Source organism: Penicillium paradoxum (assembly GCF_028828445.1).
Source record: "Penicillium paradoxum strain IBT 22861 chromosome Unknown utg000005l_segment0_segment0, whole genome shotgun sequence".
NCBI classification, from domain to species: domain Eukaryota; kingdom Fungi; phylum Ascomycota; class Eurotiomycetes; order Eurotiales; family Aspergillaceae; genus Penicillium; species Penicillium paradoxum.
The window spans coordinates 2,628,885-2,649,305 of record NW_026643183.1 but is presented as its reverse complement, the minus strand read 5'-3'; the positions used below and the strand labels follow the sequence as shown (position 1 = coordinate 2,649,305).

General features: G+C 49.8%; 6 protein-coding genes across 6 annotated transcripts; 1 reads left to right on the top strand and 5 right to left on the bottom strand.

Annotated features, from left to right (window-relative positions):
* Positions 1 to 540: 540 nt before the first annotated feature.
* N7457_006016 (sugar porter family MFS transporter) lies at positions 541 to 2,515 on the top strand (the record flags this gene model as incomplete). Its single annotated transcript, XM_057177060.1, has 3 exons — positions 541 to 1,196; positions 1,249 to 1,672; positions 1,757 to 2,515. The coding sequence occupies 3 exons, from the start codon at positions 541 to 543 to the stop codon at positions 2,513 to 2,515; spliced, it is 1,839 nt and encodes a 612-aa protein (XP_057031362.1).
* Positions 2,516 to 3,110: 595 nt separating this feature from the next.
* Positions 3,111 to 3,847, bottom strand: N7457_006015 (uncharacterized protein; the record flags this gene model as incomplete). The annotated part of the gene is made up of 2 exons (XM_057177059.1): positions 3,111 to 3,448; positions 3,478 to 3,847. 2 exons carry the CDS (start codon positions 3,845 to 3,847, stop codon positions 3,111 to 3,113), a joined length of 708 nt encoding a protein of 235 aa, XP_057031361.1.
* Positions 3,848 to 4,774: 927 nt separating this feature from the next.
* N7457_006014 (putative YT521-B-like splicing factor) lies at positions 4,775 to 6,774 on the bottom strand (the record flags this gene model as incomplete). The annotated part of the gene is made up of 4 exons (XM_057177058.1): positions 4,775 to 5,269; positions 5,359 to 5,960; positions 6,021 to 6,626; positions 6,702 to 6,774. 4 exons carry the CDS (start codon positions 6,772 to 6,774, stop codon positions 4,775 to 4,777), a joined length of 1,776 nt encoding a protein of 591 aa, XP_057031360.1.
* Positions 6,775 to 10,934: 4,160 nt separating this feature from the next.
* Positions 10,935 to 14,537, bottom strand: N7457_006013 (putative ARF GTPase activator (Csx2); the record flags this gene model as incomplete). Its single annotated transcript, XM_057177057.1, has 4 exons — positions 10,935 to 12,321; positions 12,371 to 14,226; positions 14,277 to 14,407; positions 14,474 to 14,537. The coding sequence occupies 4 exons, from the start codon at positions 14,535 to 14,537 to the stop codon at positions 10,935 to 10,937; spliced, it is 3,438 nt and encodes a 1,145-aa protein (XP_057031359.1).
* Positions 14,538 to 14,953: 416 nt separating this feature from the next.
* Positions 14,954 to 16,757, bottom strand: N7457_006012 (C2 domain protein; the record flags this gene model as incomplete). The annotated part of the gene is made up of 2 exons (XM_057177056.1): positions 14,954 to 15,944; positions 15,994 to 16,757. 2 exons carry the CDS (start codon positions 16,755 to 16,757, stop codon positions 14,954 to 14,956), a joined length of 1,755 nt encoding a protein of 584 aa, XP_057031358.1.
* A 657-nt stretch (positions 16,758 to 17,414) lies between these two features.
* On the bottom strand, positions 17,415 to 20,281 carry N7457_006011 (DNA repair protein RAD16; the record flags this gene model as incomplete). Its single annotated transcript, XM_057177055.1, has 2 exons — positions 17,415 to 19,370; positions 19,430 to 20,281. The coding sequence occupies 2 exons, from the start codon at positions 20,279 to 20,281 to the stop codon at positions 17,415 to 17,417; spliced, it is 2,808 nt and encodes a 935-aa protein (XP_057031357.1).
* Between the last annotated feature and the right edge of the window lie 140 nt (positions 20,282 to 20,421).

Here is a 20,421-nt window from a genome sequence, read left to right as displayed (position 1 = left end):
ATAAGCTTACGATATTATCCAGCCTTTTTCTTCTTCTTCTTCTTCTTCTTCTTTGGTCAATTCAAAGATCAAAAACAAAACAAAAGTCCGGTTGACGTCATGACTTCACGGTCACAACATCCTGACCTTTTCCCTGCTTCCCTGCTTCCTTGCTTCTCCGGACAATACCCCGGAGTACCTTAGAGACAGCTGTTTGCCCCTGGACAGTCGACTCAGGTATCACGCCGGAGAGATCAAAAACCACCGAAGTATACATCCAATCCGTCATAAGTGTGTACATTAGACCGTCTATTCAATTGATACCACACTGTACATCTCTCGACCGCACTGACGCATTTAATGCATGACGGTATAGGCCTGAGGACGTTCCGGAAGTGGCAATATGACGATGTAAAGACACTGTGACCTATAGGCCAGACCTTTATAACCGGAAAGACACAGCCTGGAAACACAACCGAATTCCCCTCCCCACAACCAAGCCGTATTTGGTTTGACATAAGTTCTTTTGACTGTACATACCTCCAATCCCTTGTTCTCACCATGAAAATCCCATTTCTCCAAAAGGCCGGTAGTGGAAGAAGCACGTCCCCACCATTGACGGACTTCTCTGGTGAGCCGTCGGCTGACCGCGAGAAGAGAGGCAGCTTTATGGACGAGTCGCATGTGCCGTGGGTGACATGGCGGTCGGTGCTACTGGGCGCGTTTGTGTCTATTGGTGGTATCATTTTTGGATACGATACTGGCCAAATTTCGGGCTTCTTGGAGATGAATAACTTCAAGCAACAGTTTGCCCAGCTCAAGCCGGATGGAGAATACAGGTTTAGCAATGTTCGGTCTGGGTTGATTGTCTCGATGGTGAGTAATATTTCTCGCCACATCTCTTGGAATGACAAGAGAAGTGGAGAACAGGGCGAGGTTGGATCTTCTGACGCTTTCCAGCTCTCCATCGGAACCTTGATAGGAGCCCTGCTCGCCGGCCCATTGACAGACCAAATTGGCCGGAAATGGTCGATCTTCTTCTGGTGTATCATCCTCCATGTTGGATTGATCATCCAGATTTCCTCGCCAGCAGGGAAGTGGTATCAGATGATGATGGGGCGATTCGTCACCGGGTTCGGCGTGGGAGCTTGTTCGCTGTTAGTTCCCATGTACCAAGGCGAGATAGCACCGAGACATATCCGAGGAGCGATGGTGTGGTAAGTAACAGTTCCATGCCATATGAGCCATAACCCTAACAGCACATACCAGCTCCTACCAGTTGTTCGTGACACTGGGCATCTTTGTCGCATACTGCATCAATTTCGGCACGGAGAGCATGGACAGCACAGCATCTTGGCGAATCCCACTCGGGATCACATTTCTGTGGGGTCTTGTCCTTGGAATTGGCATCCTATTCTTCCCAGAAAGCCCTCGATTTGACTATCGGCATGGCCGCGGGGATCGGGCACGACGCACCATGTCCAAGCTGTACGGCATACCCGAAAACCACCGGGTCATCGTGCATGAGCTCGCGGAGATGCAGGAGCAGCTAGATGCGGAGAAAGGATCGCGAAGCGGCATCTATGGATGGGTCGAGATGTTCCAGGCGCCGCGCATGCCCTATCGCATCGTCCTTGGCGTGGTGCTTCAAGCTTTGCAGCAGCTGACTGGTGCCAACTACTTCTTCTACTATGTCAGTCCCTTCCCTATTCATCCCTTTCTGCCCATACAGTGAACCCGGTAGGATTCATCTCGGACCTCAGCTGATTCAATACAGGGAACGGTCATTTTCAATGGGGCCGGAATCAGCAACACATACGTCACGCAGATGATCCTCGGTGGTGTGAACTTCGGCACCACGTTCGGCGGATTATATGTGATCGAGCATTTTGGACGTCGTAAATCACTGATCACAGGCGGGATCTGGATGTTCTGCTGCTTCATGATATTTGCCTCGGTAGGCCACTTCGCGCTAGACGTGGAAACGCCGAATAACACACCAGCTGCGGGAACAGCCATGGTAGTTTTCGCGTGTTTGTTCATCACTGGGTTCGCCATGACCTGGGGCCCGATGGTGTGGGCAATTGTGGCAGAACTGTACCCATCACGATACCGGGCGCGAGCGATGGCCATGGCAACGGCATCAAACTGGCTGTGGAATTTCCTTATAGGATTCTTCACGCCGTTTATTACTGATGATATTGACTTTGCGTATGGGTATGTGTTCGCCGGGTGTCTGTTTTTCGCGGTGCTCGTTGTTTATTTCTTTGTTTTGGAGGGCAAGGATAAAACACTTGAGGAGATGGATATGATGTATGTGATGCGCGTGCCGCCGTGGCAAAGTAGCAAGTGGGAGCCGCCAGCACCGGAGGACCAGCTTACGACCGATCAGCTGATGGATCGAAAAGTGGCAAAGAAGTATCACAAAAAGGAGGAGAGTTCGGCAGACAACAAGGTAGCCGAGGGCGCACCGGGACATTCGCATGCTGAGCATCCGGAGGATGACGCTGGGACAGGGCCCTCACACTTTTCTTGAAAGCGAAGAACGGGGTGACACGGACTAAAGTTGGCGGACGCTGTATATGGACCGAAGGAAAGAAGGGCTGTATGACCTCTGGGTAGATACATACACCCCCCGACATACTATATAGACTGGGTGTCATGTACTGCAACCACGATTACATATAGAGCAATCGAGTGTTTATCTCCAATATCCAGTCAACCTTAGAATGACCAGTGGGTGTCAATTTGGTAGTCATATATCAGTAAGAAGAGAATCACCCGCATCGCCAGGATGGGATGGACAAGGAATGGACTCAAAAACATGAATACATGAATAGGAATCTCCGGTGATCCCAGGCCTCAGAAAAGGAACCAACCCCGAAAAAGAAAGAAAGAAAAAACAAAAAGGTGACGATCCTCCATGAATCATTTTGATACATATTCCAGATATTTGCAGAGAGGGCCAAAGAAGAGAAAAGGAAAGAGGAAAGAAGAAAGAGTTGGGAAAACACATCTGGACGACCGAAACCCAAAATTGGACACAAGTCTGAAGACAGTAAAAGAAAATATACACCCAATAGCACCGATCGGGATATACTTCCCTGGGAAGATGACAAGAGAATGAATCTCTAATCCATAAAGTCACCTCTCAGGATCTTCTCCTGAAAGAAATCCGGCTTATTCTGCTTGGGCTGGCGGGGGATTTCCCGGCCTGGCTGCTCCATGGACGCAATGGAGGCGGCACGCTGGTGGTAACCGTGGGAGCGCTGGCTTGCCTGGGGGGAGACGGGCCCCCCGAGGGAGGGGGCACGCTCAGCACGGGAGCGGAGGGCCTCTGACCAATTAAAGCCTTCGCCTAAGGGTCGGCGGGATGTGTTAGATCTCTCATCCTGAGGAGAAGTTGAGATACTTGCGGAAGATCGGGTAGCAATGATGGCCGAGCCAGCCGGCGGAGAACGGCGTGGGCCTACAGCAGATGGAGGGGGTAGTTTCTACCATTGCCTATGCTTCCTGCACGAGCATCACGCAGTGCCTGTGCACCGAAGGAGACACGTCTCGCAAACTGTGAGTTGGGTGAGGTTCCCTGCTCGTCCTCGACAGCGTCTTCGGTGGGAAAATTGGAGCCCATTGAGCTGGAGAGACTGCCTCGGCGGAGATCGCGATTGCCTCCAAAGGCGGAGGTTTGTGTGGGAGAACCAGAGAGGCCTAGCGTGGTGATCGAGAGTCGACGCTGGTTTGGCTGCGGATTTGTAGTATGGGTATTGGATGGATTACTCGGCTTGGAAAAGATATCGGCGATAGAGCCCCGACGCTGTCGATTCTCTGCATTTGGGACTGAGATAGGGGAGGTGCGATCGTTGGACATGGTCAGATGAAGGAGGGTCTGAACTGAGAGCAGAGAAATAATCCGGACGGACTAGCCGCCCTTTTCATACAGAGGATTGGGATAGAGATGGGGAATCTCGGGAGTTGAAAGGGTAGAGTGAAGAAGAGATAGTGAAGGGTGGAGGGTGAAGGGGGAAGGGTGAAGAGTAGAGAGTAGAGAGTAGAGAGTAGAGAGTCAAGGGTGAAGGGTGAAGAGTGAAGAATGAGGGAAAAGAAAAAGGCAGAAGTGGCCGTACCACTGAGGGGTTGCACTCACCGGGAAAGAGAGCTAAGCTCCGATTTTCTGGGGAAAAGTGGCGCTAAGTGGAGAGTGATGATGTCGATGAAGGGCCTATTTTTTTTTTTCTCTTTCTTCTCCTTTTCCCGGTTTCAATTGACTGGATTCTTTTAGAAGAATTTGAAGTGGAACTGGAATGTCTTTGTTTGCCTCGAAGGGGATAAATCCCTGGACATACGGTATCTCTACATCTACAGACTTGTACCTACAGAGGTCAAGACATACTCTCATGGTGACTTCATGGCTCAATACATAGAACAAACCATGGATCTTAGAAATCCTATCCAATATACCAATTCAAATTTACAAAGGGTATCGTGCAGACCAACGCCAATCCTAGAAAAAGAGGAGCATTCGTGTTCATAGCTCCCCGGTAAGAAGAGAAATAAATAAGAAAAAAAGAAAAGAAGAAAAAAAAAAAAAACATGGACGTACATCGTGTATTGCTCGTTTCCCATGAATATTGTTGTGCGTGTGCGTGTGCGTGTGCGAGTGCGATAGGACGCTGAAGAATCCTCTCGGGGGGTTGATTGGAAAAAAGCCCTGGAGAGCGTCCTCCCCTCTTCTGCCGATGTCAACCATCATAGGCCGGGCATGCTAGACCATTGGCTATCAAGAGAGAGCCCGATCTTAAGCGGGAGGCAAATGGAAAAGCTGAATCAACTTGCGGCCGATCGTCGGCTCGATTTCGGTACCGTCACGGGCGATTTTGATCTCCCGATTGGCATTCCACGGGTTACGTAGCCCACGAGTGCGATGAAAAGGCACTCGCTCGGTCGAAACCCATTCAATGCGAAATGGTTTGCCAAAAGTCTGGCCCTCTTCCGGATCCTCGGGCTCAGCGCTCTTCTCGCTGCGCGCATCGTCGGTTTCGTCCTCCGATGATTCAACTTCCCAAAAGATGGTCCCCCGTGCAGAATCGTCAATGATGCGGCCTTGAGGCGCTGTCGAGGTTGCGGCAGTCAAGGTCACGTTGAGGTCGTCGGGCCCGGGTGGAGGCTCGGGCCGTAAGGGCATTTCTAACGCGAGCTCTTCGTCGTCGCTGATCGGCGACATCATCCGCGCGTATCCAAAATACTCACCAGACTTATTGGCCGAAAAGATCAAATAAACTTGATCGGCCGTCTAGACAAAAGGTCAGTTCCGGTTATTACGAGCGTCCCAGCCCGGGGGGAGGGGGGCAGGGAAACATAGGAAACGTGATCTCCACTCACCTCGTAAGCCTGATTCATCGCCGCCTCATTGTGTGACTGCGTAGCCCAGATCCCACTTTGCTTGCTCAATTCGAGATCATCCACTGTCAAGCTTTTGACTATAAAGTAACGATCAACCAGTCGGGCCGATGCCGGATGGTTACCCGTAGCAGGCGCTGCCGAGCTGACCTCCGGTGTCATTGGAAGGTTTTCACTCGACTCCGCAGGCGGAGGCATAGGAAGATCCTCGAAGCATGACCGAGAAGGGTAGTTCACCGTGGAACTTACCACACTGACAGATCCGGAACCCGGAGCAGTGAATCCCTTTCGCAATCGACAGACAACACGCACACCTTGGAATCGAGAGTCGTGGAATCTCGCCAGGGCTGCGACACAGGCAGCAGCTGACTTGTAGTTCACGAAAGCACAATTACTTTTAGAAATCAGGAATACACTTTCAATGTCGTTCGTTGCATCCTGCGAGAAATGGTCCTTGAGATCCATGACATTGGCCCCAGGGGGAAGATTTCCAACCCATAGTGCATGGCCTGATTGCTTGGGCTTTCGGGGTGGGCCTCGTGGAGTGCTCGGAGCGGACGGGGTGGATTGTGAGGGGAAATCGTCTATGAATACAATAAAGCGTTAATCACTAAGCCCGGCGCGAGAAAGGTTGAAACACTCACCGGAAAGCAGCGGTTGGGCCTGCCCTGGTTTCATAGGATTTGAACCATCCACGATAGTCTTAGAGACATCATATTCCAGGTCGGTCATCCGTTTCTCGGTTTCTTTGCGTGAAGAGCTCGGGTTCAATGGTGAGTTGGTGTGTGTACGGACTGGGGATCCAACTTGAGCGATTTGACCAAGGTGCATTCCATGTCCATAGTGGGCACTGTATGGCGAATGAGGGTAGTAGCCAGAGCTGTATGGAGATGTTTGGCCGGAAGCAACGTTTGGCATTTGGATTGCATATGGCTGGTAAGGATGTCCATGCTGAGCAGATCCTGGATGTGTCGGGATTGCGTACGGTGGATAAACTGGAAAAGGCACCCCATATGCCATGGATCCGGGATTGTGTCCATAGGGAGCCATTGACATGGAGTACATCATCCCTTGCCCGTGCGCTGCCGGATACTGGTGTATTGGCGGCTCATATGGCGAGCCTTGCTGGCCTGGAAGGGCGTATGTCATATTGCCCATGTTTAAAGAAGGAGTCGTTCCATATCGAGTATCGCCGAAGCTGGAATGGTATCTGACATTGGAAGGTCGCGAGGGTGGAGCGGGGGACGTACCTGGAGATTCAACGTCAATACAAGGGAACAAGAAGGGAACAAGAAGGGAAAAAGAGCTTTAATAAATTGACTGACTCGGTCTGGACACATTTGATTCTGATACCGGGTCTGTCCCGTCGGGTGTCTTGTCCGAAGGAACATTGCCCATCGGGGGTTGAATCGATGTCAACTTCTCTAAAGCTTGGAAATACTACTGAGACTTTAGTGCCTGTAGAGAACACGTTTCTTAACTTACCCCAAGATCTTTCTTACCTTCAAATTAGCCGAAGCCCCTGGTCTACAATAAATCCCCCAAAGACTTCCCAAAGAGTCCGCACTCACTTCCAAGCCGGAACAGAAAAAAAGATGGGAAACCAATGGCAAAAATCAGATCCAGGAGATATAGCGAGTTCAAGTCCAGACTACTCAGGTCAGTGGAGGCCTGGGATTGTCATGCAATATAAAAGAAAAGAGGGAATTGGGGAAAGCTGAGGGAATTGGAAGGGAAAGAAAAAATCAGCGCAAACGTGCACTAACCAAACCTCCCCTCCACCCTCTCTCTCTTCTAGACCATACGCCCACGAAGCTTGTGGCTCCCTAGAACGAATAGGTGGGACAAACAACCGATCTCAAGAAAATAGAGGGAACGGCACAGGAGTATAAGGCCAAAGGTGGGGGGAGGAAATCAGGTATGGAACCCATAGGGATATACCTAAGTATCATTTCGAAACAAAGGGAGGGAAAACAAGACACAGACAAGAGAAGATGGACATACCTGTGTTTCAAGGTGTTACTCAGAAAGTCTAGACGCAACCAAGGGGGGCAGGAAGAGTCTTGGTGACTGGCATTGACCAAAACAGCCGAGTTGTGGCTGAAGACCTAATTTTTTGCTTTGCGATTTTTTTTTTTTTTGAAGAAAAGAGCTCCGAGAGTTTGAACTAACCCCTCGGGTTTATAAGTGAGCTTGCAGGGGAAGAAGGGGAGAGCTCCAAGACTAAATAGATATATAAGGTGAAGAGTGGCGGATGCGCAAGTGAAGATAATCTGGGTCTTACGTCAATGGCCTCGATATCAAAGGAGAAAAAGGGAGAGTAGGGAAGAGAAACGGAAAAAAAAAAAGAAAAAGAAAAGAAAATACAATGGATTCGGGGTATACTACGGAGTATGTACTAAACGTGGGTCTCTTAAAGATGTTTTGAAGGTACCCTTTCCCCCCCTCCTCTTTGTATAGGAGGATATCAACCAATCTATACTTATACAGAGACCATGGATATAGGTACCCAAGAGACTCTATTCTCGGTCTGGCCTTAGAAAAGAAATAGATCTAGCAATTTCTAGAAGCTTGCTGTTCATTCCTGAAAATAGTAGTCTCTAGATGGGTCTCATGGCGAACAGATGCAGATCGTCCTTTTTTGGCTTTCTTTTCTTTTCTTTTTTTTTCTGTTGGACGGCGTACATTTGACCAAATCTAGACGCCAGCATATGGGGCCTGTCAGAGATTGTATTAGTGACTTGCACACCCGAGGAGCCTCTGGGAGCCTGGACCAATGATGCCGCAGCAATGCATTTGTGGCGCGTTTGCCACTGAAGAACGTACTAGAAAAATATCGAAAATGAGGCTAAAAAGGACCAATGAGAGGAGACCCTCTGGTTGTACGTACAAAGGGAAACAAAGGGAAACAGTACCGTATTTGTCAAATCGGGGAGAGGATGGGCTTTGGGTCTTTGGGTCCGACGGGCGGCGCCTCATAACCGCAAGGGGAAGCCATGGGCCGAGAGGTTCTCTTTAGTCTCGATCATGGTCCCACCAATCATTTCGGGACATCGGCTCTAATAGTACATATGTATGTATATGTATGGGGTTGCCGGCTTTTTTTTCTGTGCTTTTTTTCTGTTGGCTTTTTTCTTTTCTTTTCTTTTCTAGCCTATTTCCCCCCCTCGCCCTTCTGCTTTCCTTTCCTTTCCTTTTTTTTTTTTCCATGGATCGAAGATGGTTTGACTTGGAGTTGGACAGTCCATCTCAGAGGTAGGAGTTACGGAGTAAAAGGTCGTGTGTTACTGTATGGTGTAACGGCCCTGGAGAGCAACCTTGGAACTTCAATTTGATGATCCATACGGAGTAGCGAGGTCGGATCTATGATACATAGTTCAATATACGGAGTACTCCGTATCGATTTTATCGACTTTGTTCACACTATGCCATGGAAGTGGAGATCCGACTTCCAGCGGTAAGAAGACCGTACCAGGTACAAATCAGATCGTGCATTAGCATTGTATCTTGACGAGGAGAGATGGCCGAAACGAGATGGAAGTGGAAGGTGCTCAGGTGATCCATCGGCATCTCAGGCCAGCCAATGAAAACGCACCCTGGGTAACAACGACTCAACGACTTCTTCACACTCGTTTACGTTGATATGTAGTTGCATGTCCCAGCGCATGATTTTTTTTTTCTTTCGAGTCTCAAACTTCAAGTCCCCGTAGTGGCAACCATCTACTCCTCGGTAATGACCCGTGATTCCACTGTAGTGTGTGGCCTCCAACAGACCAATCAGACATATCAGAAACAGCCACCGTGACTCTGGGACACTCATCTCTGAATTCCAATGGCGTACACATGGATACCCCTCTCCAGTGCAGTCGGTCGGTACCTTGCATCCGGCCAGCCCGAACATGTCACAACTCGGAAGGCCGTTGGACAGCATCTTCGCTCTACAGGTGATTGGCTGTCACGTGTCGGACCATTTTTCCAGGTCAGCTGACCCCTCCACATCTCCATTTATGTACTCCGTACGGAGTACGGAGTACGGAGTACGGAGCACCGTTGACTCGATGCTCAACGCATTTTCGGATCTTTTCGCCACTCCGCTCTCCACCGGTAGATGATCACATTTGATTGGATTTTCTTCCGGAGATTTACCGAAAACCAAAGCGACTCGATGTGCAATATGAAATCGATTCCGATACTACTGTACTCGGTGTAGGCGCGCAAGGCGTCTCCAAAACATTCCAGCACCTTCCATACTATGGAGGAAACATGATCGGGATTAACCCGGCGATCAGTCCAACGTGAGTGGTTTGTCTCGTCGCCGCATGTCCGGGATCAGACGCCACATTAACACCTCAGGCGCCACTTGGGTCTGACGTCACGGGTGGATCCTCTCTCTCTCTGCTCTCTTCACGTTCCTGAATCTGATTCACCAACCATAATGCGTGTGTCCACGGTGATCTCTTGACTCAAGATTGATGAGCCCCCTCTCCTGGGCAGACTCCAGCCGCTCATTTCAACAACGGAAAGCGGAAACCACACGCCGAGTTGAACGGGCTCGGTGCTCAATCTACAGTGTTGAGTACCTAGGCAATTTGCTGATTGGAGCTTGCATTCACAGCGGGTGACTCCGCCCAGCCATGAAGGACATCTCCATCCACGATTACATTTGGATCGCTGTGGAAGAGTTTGTTGATAAGCCCCGTTAGCCTGCTCCGAGACACAATTTTCCCGCTCCCTCGAAAGTCTCTGCAAGCGTCGGCCCAGCAATGACACGAAGCTGCTACCTACTCTTCCATTGTACAGTGAAACTGGAGAAAACGCATATCGCTATACAATGCTCTGACTCACAAGTCTGGATGATCTCCATTTTCGTAAAACCTCACAGCCCCCACAGAATGGATAGCAGGCATCAGCCATTTGATTGGAATCGTCTGATTGGTGTATCCATACATTGGATTATGTTATAGGTACAAATTGGTATGTTTGATAAACTGCAAGTCTTACCCTTCTGAGGCAGCCTCAACGCCTCCGGCTGGACGATCTTGTAGTTCTATTTTCGTGATACAAAATCGTTAGCTGCCGGGGTGGAGAGACTTGCCTCCAGTGATATCGCCACTGCTCGGCAACTTCGCCTCTCTACAATGTATCCGGTGGCCAGTGTCTGCGGTGAAGAACCACTACCTGCCATCTGCAGCGCCAGTCAAGTTGATTGGCGTATACATGTAGTAAATAGTGCTTGAGATAACTGCCATGGGAATACTTGCGGGATTATCATACAAGAAAAAGAATCAGAATGTAGGGCGAAGGCACCAGACCTCACCCATATCTAAATTTGTCCTAGAAGACAGGACAACCAGAGAAAGTGATGAGCAACCATCCAATAATAGGATCAAATTGAACCAGAAGGTCATCGCCTGGCTCTCAAGCAGAAAAGAGACAATGCTAAAAAAAAGGGAAAAGAGGGGGGGGGAGTCATTAGGGAATTATCGTGCATAAAGCCCAGTATAATTACGATGGGCGGCTGATGTGAATATAGACAAGATGAAGGGCGAATGAGTCCCTTATCGTTCAATTCCAAGCGAAGCCACTTTTCCCGCAAAGCGGGCGCCGGCGCTTCCTCTCTTGGACAGTTTCTCTTTATCTTTATCTCTGCTCTCCGCGAGAGTTACAGTGTTTGGTGTGGAGGAAGGTTCCTTGCTGCGAATAGTTGGGAGAGAACCAAGGGTATCGTTTGCAGAAGACCTCCCACCTAGCGGCGGTGGAGGCACACTAAAGGCGGAGGTGCGTGCGGTCCGCTGACTGATATAGAGCTGGGCCGCAGGGGAAAGAGGGATGGATGGGGGCTGTGGGGGAATCTCTGCGCCATTTTGAACAAGTAGTTCGGCGATGGGGAACGGTATGGCTTTAGCGCTAGATCTGGCAGACAAACTGGTCGGCGTGGAGCCGGGAGATGCAGGATCGGCTGCGGCGAGCGCTAGGAAGGTTGCATGGGTGTTGCGGGAGCGATCGGTGATGTTTACATTGCCACGCAGGGCAAGGCCGTAGAGAACGCCTTGAATGTCATTCGTTTTGATAGAGGCAAGGAGAGTTTCATCGGGTGTTGTGAAGCGAGAACGTGGCGAAGGTAGATTTTCAACGTAGAGTCGATCAACATATTTGGCCGTGATAAACTTCAAACGTTGCTCTCGGGTAGAGTTGCTACTTGGTTTGAGAGTTTGATCCAGGGTCGCCTCCCAAATCATGTTGCTGACACGGTTGCCAATTTGCAAAAGAATCTCAACGATATCGTTCGAGAAGGAATGAACGTCCAACGTAAGTGAGCGAATCTTGGAGATATGAGTGCCCAGAGAACGGTGAATTCCACTACATTCTATGCAGAGAATGATCCCAAGATTGATAGACACCCACTCGACCTTGGAAGATGACCCGCAATCAGCACACCAGTTGTTGCCTTGATCTGCATCCCGCACAACTTGCAGGAGTTTTGCAGGATTCTCCTCAAAATTGTTGCTGTCTTGACGAACATAGCCCGGGCGCGCACCGACTGTTGTACGGCGGATGACTCCAGCATTGTTGCTTGAGCTAGAGGACGAATAGGAGTGATGCCCAGACACCGACGAGCTTTTTCCTGTGAGGACGGAACCGATATCCCGATTGGCGGGTGCATCATTCCTAGATGAAGAGGGAGGTGGCGTTCCTTGGCCTTCAACCGCACTCTGGAGCGCATTGTTGATAGACCTGATCCAGTTTGACATATCTTCCTCTGAAGTGGCTTGGTAGATACGTTTGAACTGCGGGGTGATCACTTCGAAACAGAACCGTCTTTCTGCGTTGCGAGCTTCACGAACGGAGGCCATTCGTAGATCGATGGGATCCATGTGTAGATCAAGCTTTTGTTTCCAGTTGCTATATTCAGACAATTTCCCTTGATCCAAAACAATCCAGAATCTGTAGAGGTTAATAAACAACGGCTCGAAAGGGGGCGCTTAAAACCTACTTATGCCACGCCTGTTTGTTGATTCCCTTGGGATCGATGTGAGATCCTGGACGGGACAGTGCCCAGAGAAGGCCTTCTTTCCGTTGCTTGCCGCTGCTTCTATCGGGTGCCAGACTGTTCTGTTCTTCGAGATCCCGGATACCCTTGAAGCGATTCTGGCTCACATTATTAGTTGTCGTCGAGTTTGACGCAGGCGCACTGGTCCCCGTGGTTGAGGCAATAGAGCCTGCATTTGCCTGAGACGAAACCGATGAGGTGTTGCTAATGACTCCCCGAAGCTGGGAGCCTGTGCTATCAGCGCGACCAAGCTCCACCTCGGTAGAAGGGCCACCATTGGGATTTTCCCCTACGGGTACACTAGCCGCAGCAGCCACTACGTCAGGCTCAAGATATGGGTTGCTGCCATTTTCCAAAGCTCGACGCTTCTCCTCGCGTTCTGTTCGCTGGAATTGGAATTCCTTGTCGGCCTGGTCCACCTCATGGATAAGAGCATCCAATTGAGGAGTCATTCCTTCGACCTTTGTGGCGGTTGCCAGGAAATTCTTGGCTTGAAAATTCGCGTACTTAGTGAGGTGCGAGAGAACTTCTTGTTCTTTGCGACCTCCATGAAGATCCTGCATGAACGAAGAGTAATCAAACCGCTTCAGTTCAAAGTTCCGTCGCTTAGCTTGATATTTTGAATCGCTCTCAGCACGCTTCTTCTCTTTCAGCGAATCCTGTCGCTGCCCTAGATACCGACTGACATATGCGTAATAATCACGGCTTTCTTCGTCCCATTCCTTCCTTTTGGCCTCTGCTTGTTTGATATCATTATGATATAACTTGATCAAAGGTTCGATTACGAGTTTTTGGAGTTGGATCGTGTTCAGTTGCTCGTACTTCAAGATCTGCCGAGCAATCTTCTCAAAATAGTGGTCCAATGCAGGTTGTATGGCGTTTGCATTGGACGTGGAAGCATCATTCAATGAACCTAAAAACGCCTCCATGGCTTCGTTGCAGCTTACTTGCGCCTGCTGTGCGTTTTCGGCTTTCTTGAGCACTTTTTTTATTTTGGCTCGCATGTTCCCTGTCTTTGATTCCAGTGCTTTCATGGTCGCTCGGAACAAGGGACCATCTTCCACCCCGCTCATCTCATCGCCTGCCCGCGAATGTGGAAGGTCCACCTTGGCTGGTGGAGGAGGGGGTGGGGAGGGCGCAGTTGGTGGTGGTGGTGGTGGTTGTGGAAGTGGTGGGGGCGCGGGGGGAGGAGTTCGAGGAAGAGTTTGGAGAGAAGATTCGGCGTCGCTGTAGTGCGATAGGACTGACTGGGTTGATGGAATGCGAGAGCGCGGAAGGAGGGGTAGCTCTAGGTTTGGTGAGGAGATTTGGGGACTCGGTAGGGGACGAATCGAATTATGCACCCAGAATGAGAAATGTGCGAGGGTGTTGAGACGATTTGTTCTCTGATCATAATCCAAGAAACTGCAGCTGTTGCGCCAGCCGCCCCCTTTGTCCTCTGTCACTTTCGGGGGCTTCCATCTCCATGACCAGTCAAACGTCACGGACGGAGTGCCTTCAGTAGAGTAATCGCCGATCAACTGAACATTAGAATTATTCTGAAGGTTAGGATTTGCGTGGAACTCTCTTGTGATCAAATTATCCAGTTCTTTGGAGTTAGATGCATGAGCGAACGTGAGGCCCATGAGACTAGTATCCACCACTTCGGGCATGGTGGTTGAAACACCATTGACTGAGTTTGGAGCATTGCCGGTCTGTGTCTGACGTATGATAAAAGTAAATTTGAATATCAACTCCTCATCGTTTGACAAGCGCAGCATGAAGGTCGGGATCGGAGCGGCAGACGGCGTGTCAGGGTCCTAATGAGTGGTTAGCTGGATCATTCGGACTATTTGAGGGAGCTGCATACCTGGATATATTCGATCGGAGTATCGTCGCCAGCATTGCGCTTGGCTGCGAACCTCGCCGCTGGGAACGCGTTGGGGGATAGGGTCAGAAGACGACGCCTGGAGTTACTTATCGTGACCGATGCGATCGCGACTGATCACAAATATTTTGTTAGTGACGCAAAAGAAAAAGATTCTGAGACCCGATCTTTCCACATACAGCGATTCTGATCCTTGAAAAATAAATTCCCCGCATCATCAAGACGGCTGGCAACATTCCCCATGATGTCGCAGGCGAAGGAATCACGGCGCGAGAAAAGGACCTAAGCAGACCGATGGCCATCGATGGTCTGCGAGCCTGCAGTCGGATGGCCGGCCTAGAAAGCAGCTTGCAAAGTCGTCAAATGATCCGTCATTCAGTCGTGAGTTGTCTAAGGGGCGGAGAGGAAGAGCAAGAGGAGGGTCTAAAGGAGGGGGCGATCGAGAGTGATCGGAGAAATGTAGGCAACCACGCCGGAGGGAGTTTCAACCACAGCACGTATTTCTTTGATTATCACAATCGCTCGGGGAAAAATGAAAAATTCCAAGTTCAATATATTTTCTTTGTATTAAGCTGGTATCGATAATTCATATACATCATAAGACTCAGTTCCAGACCAAGTACAATGAAAGCCGAAGAAAATCACAGCACGAGAGACGTTTACGAGTTGGCCGCGTGCTTGGTGATCGAACGATTGGCCTCGAGTGGGCCGGCCGATACAGGACGCTCGCCAGAGAAGTAGCGATGCTTATGCTTATGACCATCGGGCTTTTCTTCTGCCTCCGCCCATCGCATCACTTGTCCACGCAAATCGCGCATTTCATGGACTCGCCGGGAAAGATCTCCTCGTTGTTTAGGATGACCACTGAGCTCATTGAGCTCATCTTCATCCGAGCTAGAGATTGACGATGATGACGTGCTGCTTTGCTGTAGGAATGTGATGATATTGCCTTGGTTCTTCTTGAACTCGCGCTGCTCGTCTTTCAGCCTGCTCATTCGCTCGGCATCGGCCTGGCAGTCCAAAGTCGTAACGTGAAGACCAGGGAAGTTAGAGGAGACAAACTCCCGTAGAAGCGGCAGTTTCTCCGCATTGGGACGATAAGTCCCACTGTCATTATCGATAAAGAGTTCGTAGTCCGCAGGATCGGTCGAGATCGATATTTCTTGTTCGTCTTCCTCCACGGGGAAATCGTCTGCTGATTCCGTGCGCCCTCCCGGTGAGCTGCGCCGACGACGATTTTTGCGCCGCCGGAGGAAAAATTCACCCGAGTACGCGATATAGATGGACACATCGCTATGCATGGTATGTTTGCTTAGCATATCGATGCCAAATTCTTTGCCGGTCTCGGTGAACCGGAGTTGTCCGTCCAACGTGAGCACGTAGGTGAAGATCCGACCACCTTGGCCATAATGTGCAAACTCCAAAAACTTCTGAGCGAATTCATGACAAGGTCTCAGAAAGGACCCGTGTAAAGTAGTGCGGTCGAAATTGTAGATCCGCTGGTGTTGATGATGGAGCGCTTTATGCAGAATGCGCCCTCGTAGACTCTGGGCCTGGAACATCCCAGCCACAAATGGTTTGAACTCCACATAGCGATGATATAATTCCGATGGCACGGGACCTGCGAGTTGCATTTGAATCGCTTGGAAGCTAGATAGATTAATATGAGGAATGCTGGGAGGAGGACAGGGAAATGTACTTATAACGGCTGATTGCTTTGCCACTGCCATCTGTGCTTTGAACCTGATCTTTGATGCCAGCCAGCCGTCCGATCATAGGGGAAAAATGTTTGAACCAATGATTGGGCCCGACAGTGTACATCTGGGACCCCACGGTGCCAGGAGTCTTGCCGAGGCACTCAATGCTGACTACTAGCCAAGATTCCTTGTGGTGACCAGTAGCAAAGGCAGAGACATTAGTGAAGACATAGACGCGCTTGCTCCCAAAGCGCTTTTTAACCTTGAAGGGCTTCTCCTTAAAACCTGCCCAATCCTCTGAGAGTGTAGGAACCTCGATGAATGCGATTCCCAGCTTATCATCGTGATCCGCGGGGTCCTCATCCATGAGAACACATTTCAACTGAAACCCCGAGGCCGGGACATTTGCGACAGTCCACTCGCACTCCCATTTGGGGTTCATATCCTTGTGCACGGTTGGAGTACGAAACCTCACGGCGGGGTCTTGTTTATGGCGTCTCGGTAGGTTGACAATCATTTGCGCGGCGACATAGGGATCGGATGAGAAACTGCCGAAGTCCGCGATAGGCAAGTCCTCTGCACGATGGAAGGTGATCTTGAGCGTATAGCCTGGCGGAGCATAGGGCATCGGAGTGGCATCAAAGCCTCCCGCAGGTTTGGGCTCGTCCATGGTCACCCGGCGATGTATTTGATCGGCCTTCTCGACGAATTTAGGGCCATATTTGTCAATCGGATGGACAGGCAAGGACCGGGGTCGGGAGTCCATGACTACGTGATATCTAGGTAGATAAAAATAAAGTCATAGACAAAAGAGGATTTCAGGGGGAGTAAGAAAAAGGTCGGGAGGCCAAGCTTTCAGCCTTATGGTCGAACTGTCCATGGGGGTTCCGTGTTAGTGTCTCCTACTCCAAGTGACCCTATAAGGAAGGATGCGACCAGGCAGCAGAGATATTCCAGCGAACGCCAAGACCCTATGACCTCATTGGTTTGTCCGACCTCAGCCTTATATGCACCCGTGACCAGAATGCCTCCAGGGGCATACATACTGTATTACGTACTCCGTACCTACATGTATGCAAGTAATTAAGGTACAGGTACGGAGTGGGTACATGATGCATACCTAGTATGGTATTGTGTATTGCATCGTTTCAATGTCACATATCACCAATATTACCTACATGTAGCTGCGTACTCTGTAGTAGCTATCCCACATGCAGCATAACTAGATGCACCAGAGTCGGTACGAAATACCTAGTTCGTGCATGATTTCTCATTAGATTTGGAATGGTACCTAGCTAAGGCAGATCTCTAGAGCGTACATGTAGGTAGCGAAACCACAGAGAAAACGATGTGAAAGTACATATATAGGTACCTAGGAGGGCCGGGATCATGTATGGAGAAGTCGCAGAGAACCCATAGGAATCTAAGTTCCTCGGAAGAGGAACTGCATGTCTTCCGGAGTCAACTTTTCCAATGCCGCTGCTTGATCTTTGTTCAGGGTACCCCGAATGAGGTTGGCTTTCTTCTCTTGCAGTTGAATGATTCGTGACTCGACCGAGTCCTCAATACAAAGTCGGGTGACAACACAAGGCCGCTGTTGGCCGATTCGATGGCTGCGATCGGCACTCTGCCATTCCGCTGCAGGATTCCACCATGGATCAATAATAAAGACTCGCGATGCCTCTGTCAGATTGAGTGCCACGCCACCAGCCTTAAGAGAGACTAAGAAAACTTCAACCTCGGGCTTAGTCATGAAATGTTCAATGGACCTCTGCCGTTGCGCCGGGGTCATCGACCCATCGAGCATGACAGTATTGAACCCAGCGTGACGCAAGCGCCACTCGACCAATTGTAGCATGGATGTGAACTGGGAGAAAATGATGGATTTGGGGGTATGGCTCTTGCTTCTCTCTTGGAAGAGTTCGTAGAGGAGCATCTCAATCTTCGTCGATGAGGTCCAATTCTCCATAGCAATACGATTGATAATGGAATTCTTCTTGACAGAGTCCTCATACTCTGCGAGAGTCGGTTGTTCCAAGTCAATGGAAAGAGCGATATGGCATTGTGGACAGTCGACATGCTTGCTGTCGTCCTGGAATGACTGGATATAATCCTTGGCGCATTGGCGACAGAACTCATGACGGCACTGAGATCGAATGGCATCCTCCGCAGGCTCATCACAAACACAACACACCGCAACGTTGAACCCTACCTGTGCTTTTTTCTTCAAGATAAGATCGGGATGATTTGCGACTTGTCGCATCTGCATGATCAACCCAAAGATATTGGCATAGTTATTCAACATAACGCCCTCGCTGACATAGGTATCAAATTTTCTTGTTGAATTCGTCATGATGCTGCGTGAAAAATCTTGTTCGATCTCGCCGAAGAATTCATTATGCAACGTGATGCGTTTAGCTGGGAGCTCCATCGACTTTGTATGTTGTTGTTTCATTCGGCGAAGCATGATGCGATCTGTGATAAGACGGAGCTTTTCTAGGCCATCTTTGCGTTGTTGCTCAGTTTTCCCTTCAATGATTGGGTTAAGGATCTCCTTGTTAAATATTGAAATGTGCATGAAACCAGTGTGGGAACACTCGGTACAACGTCCTTCTTTATTTGACGTCCACTGCAGCTGTTCGCAATCGCACTGCTTGCAAAAGTAGCATGCGAACGGCTTGACTTGCAAAAATCGAAGGAGAGAAAAGAATTCTCCAATCCGATTCTGTACAGGTGTGCCAGATAGGCACCACTTGTAATTAGCCTCCAGGGCGAAGCATGCTCTGGCAACACCCGTAGTACGTGATTTGATACTATGCGCTTCATCAAGAATTAGGCGATGATAGTGAATTGAGTGGATGACGCTGTCTGATTTGACCATCGTTTCGCCGCGAGAAAAGCCCTTCTCCTGCTTGCGATGGATGGATTCGAGACTTGCGTAGGAAATCATGATAACATCGTATTTGCGAATGTCAGCTGGTGTAAGCTTCTTGACTTTCGCGTCGGAATTGTGATATACCAAGACTTTCAACTTGCCGTCAGTGTATTCCTTGATCTCCGATACCCACTGCATCAAAGCGACCGGTGGCACGAGAACGAGAGTTGGATCGGGTTGGGGAAAATCGGACATGATAAGTGAAACTGCTTGGATGGTTTTCCCCATACCCATCTCATCGCCCAACAAACCACCCTTATATTGAGACTTTTCTTGTGCTATCATCCAGTTCAAACCCTCCAGTTGGAATGGCTTGAGCTGGCGAGTTATAGAGATGGGCTGCTTCGCCTCCTGTGGCTGGATAGTCGGTTGAGATCTGAGCACATCCCACATGGTGCTAATTGTGGGATGCCTCTTCTCGAGGTTCTTCCGGTCTCTTTCCGCCTTAGTTATAGTCAGCGCTGATAAAGTAAATCGGGAAGTAACCCAATAATCCAACTTACACGGCGGGCTTTCCTTTGCTCTTCCCAGGTCGGGGGCAACTCCTCTTCAGAGTTGTGATGTTCATCATTCAGGTCTGCTACTAGAGAATCGGCAGATCTGCCCTCTAGGGGGTTCTCCGAGGTATCTGAATAAGCCTCCCCCAATTCTGATGGCTCAGTGCTCAACGGAGAGGAAAACACAGGCATAGAACCTGGGTCCGTGTCATTATCTAGGTGTTCATCGATGAAGGCTTGGCTCAACGAACGTTGTGGTTTCGGATATATTTCTGAGTCCTCATACTCCTCTATTTGAAGAGCATGCGCCAGAGCGGCATCAGAGGTCTGAGGATTGACAGGCCGAGCACGGGTCGCCCTTTTGTTGGGGGTGTCATCAACCAAAGCAGATGCTGGGCGCTTTTTCCCTCTCTTGGGAGCTCCGAGGGATAAGGTGCTTGACTGTAGCTTCTTGACGCGATCAGCGGCATTGATGCGCGCCGGAATCTTGGTGTCGGGCTCGGTAGCTGCAGCAACGCTAGTAGCTGGAGTATTGTAGCCTGTGGACAAATTCCCGAGCGAACTCCGAGAATTAGAGTCACTGGGCGATTCATTTTTCACTGATACGACCACGGCGACATTACTCGAAGTAAAATTGTCTGGTGCCACCGAATCCGATAGACTGACATCGTCATCCTCATCTGCCTCGGAATCTTGGATGACGCGCGGCCGAGATTGAGAAAGGGATGACGCGCCCGCTCGCAAGGGTCCCGATCGACTCGATCGACGGAGGGAAGATGGGTTCTTCAATGGTGTTTCGCTGAATTGCGAATCGTCAGAATCAGGGACTGTGGCTCTACGTCTTAGCCTAGGCCCCATTTTGAATTCGAGCTAAGATGGATAGATATAACAAGTGGTTGCGCTGTGAAGATACGGATCAGCATGGCTCAAGGAGTTTGGTGGAGAAAGGTCTCACTGATTGTGCTGAGAGGCCCTAGGGGATGAAAGTGAACGAATGA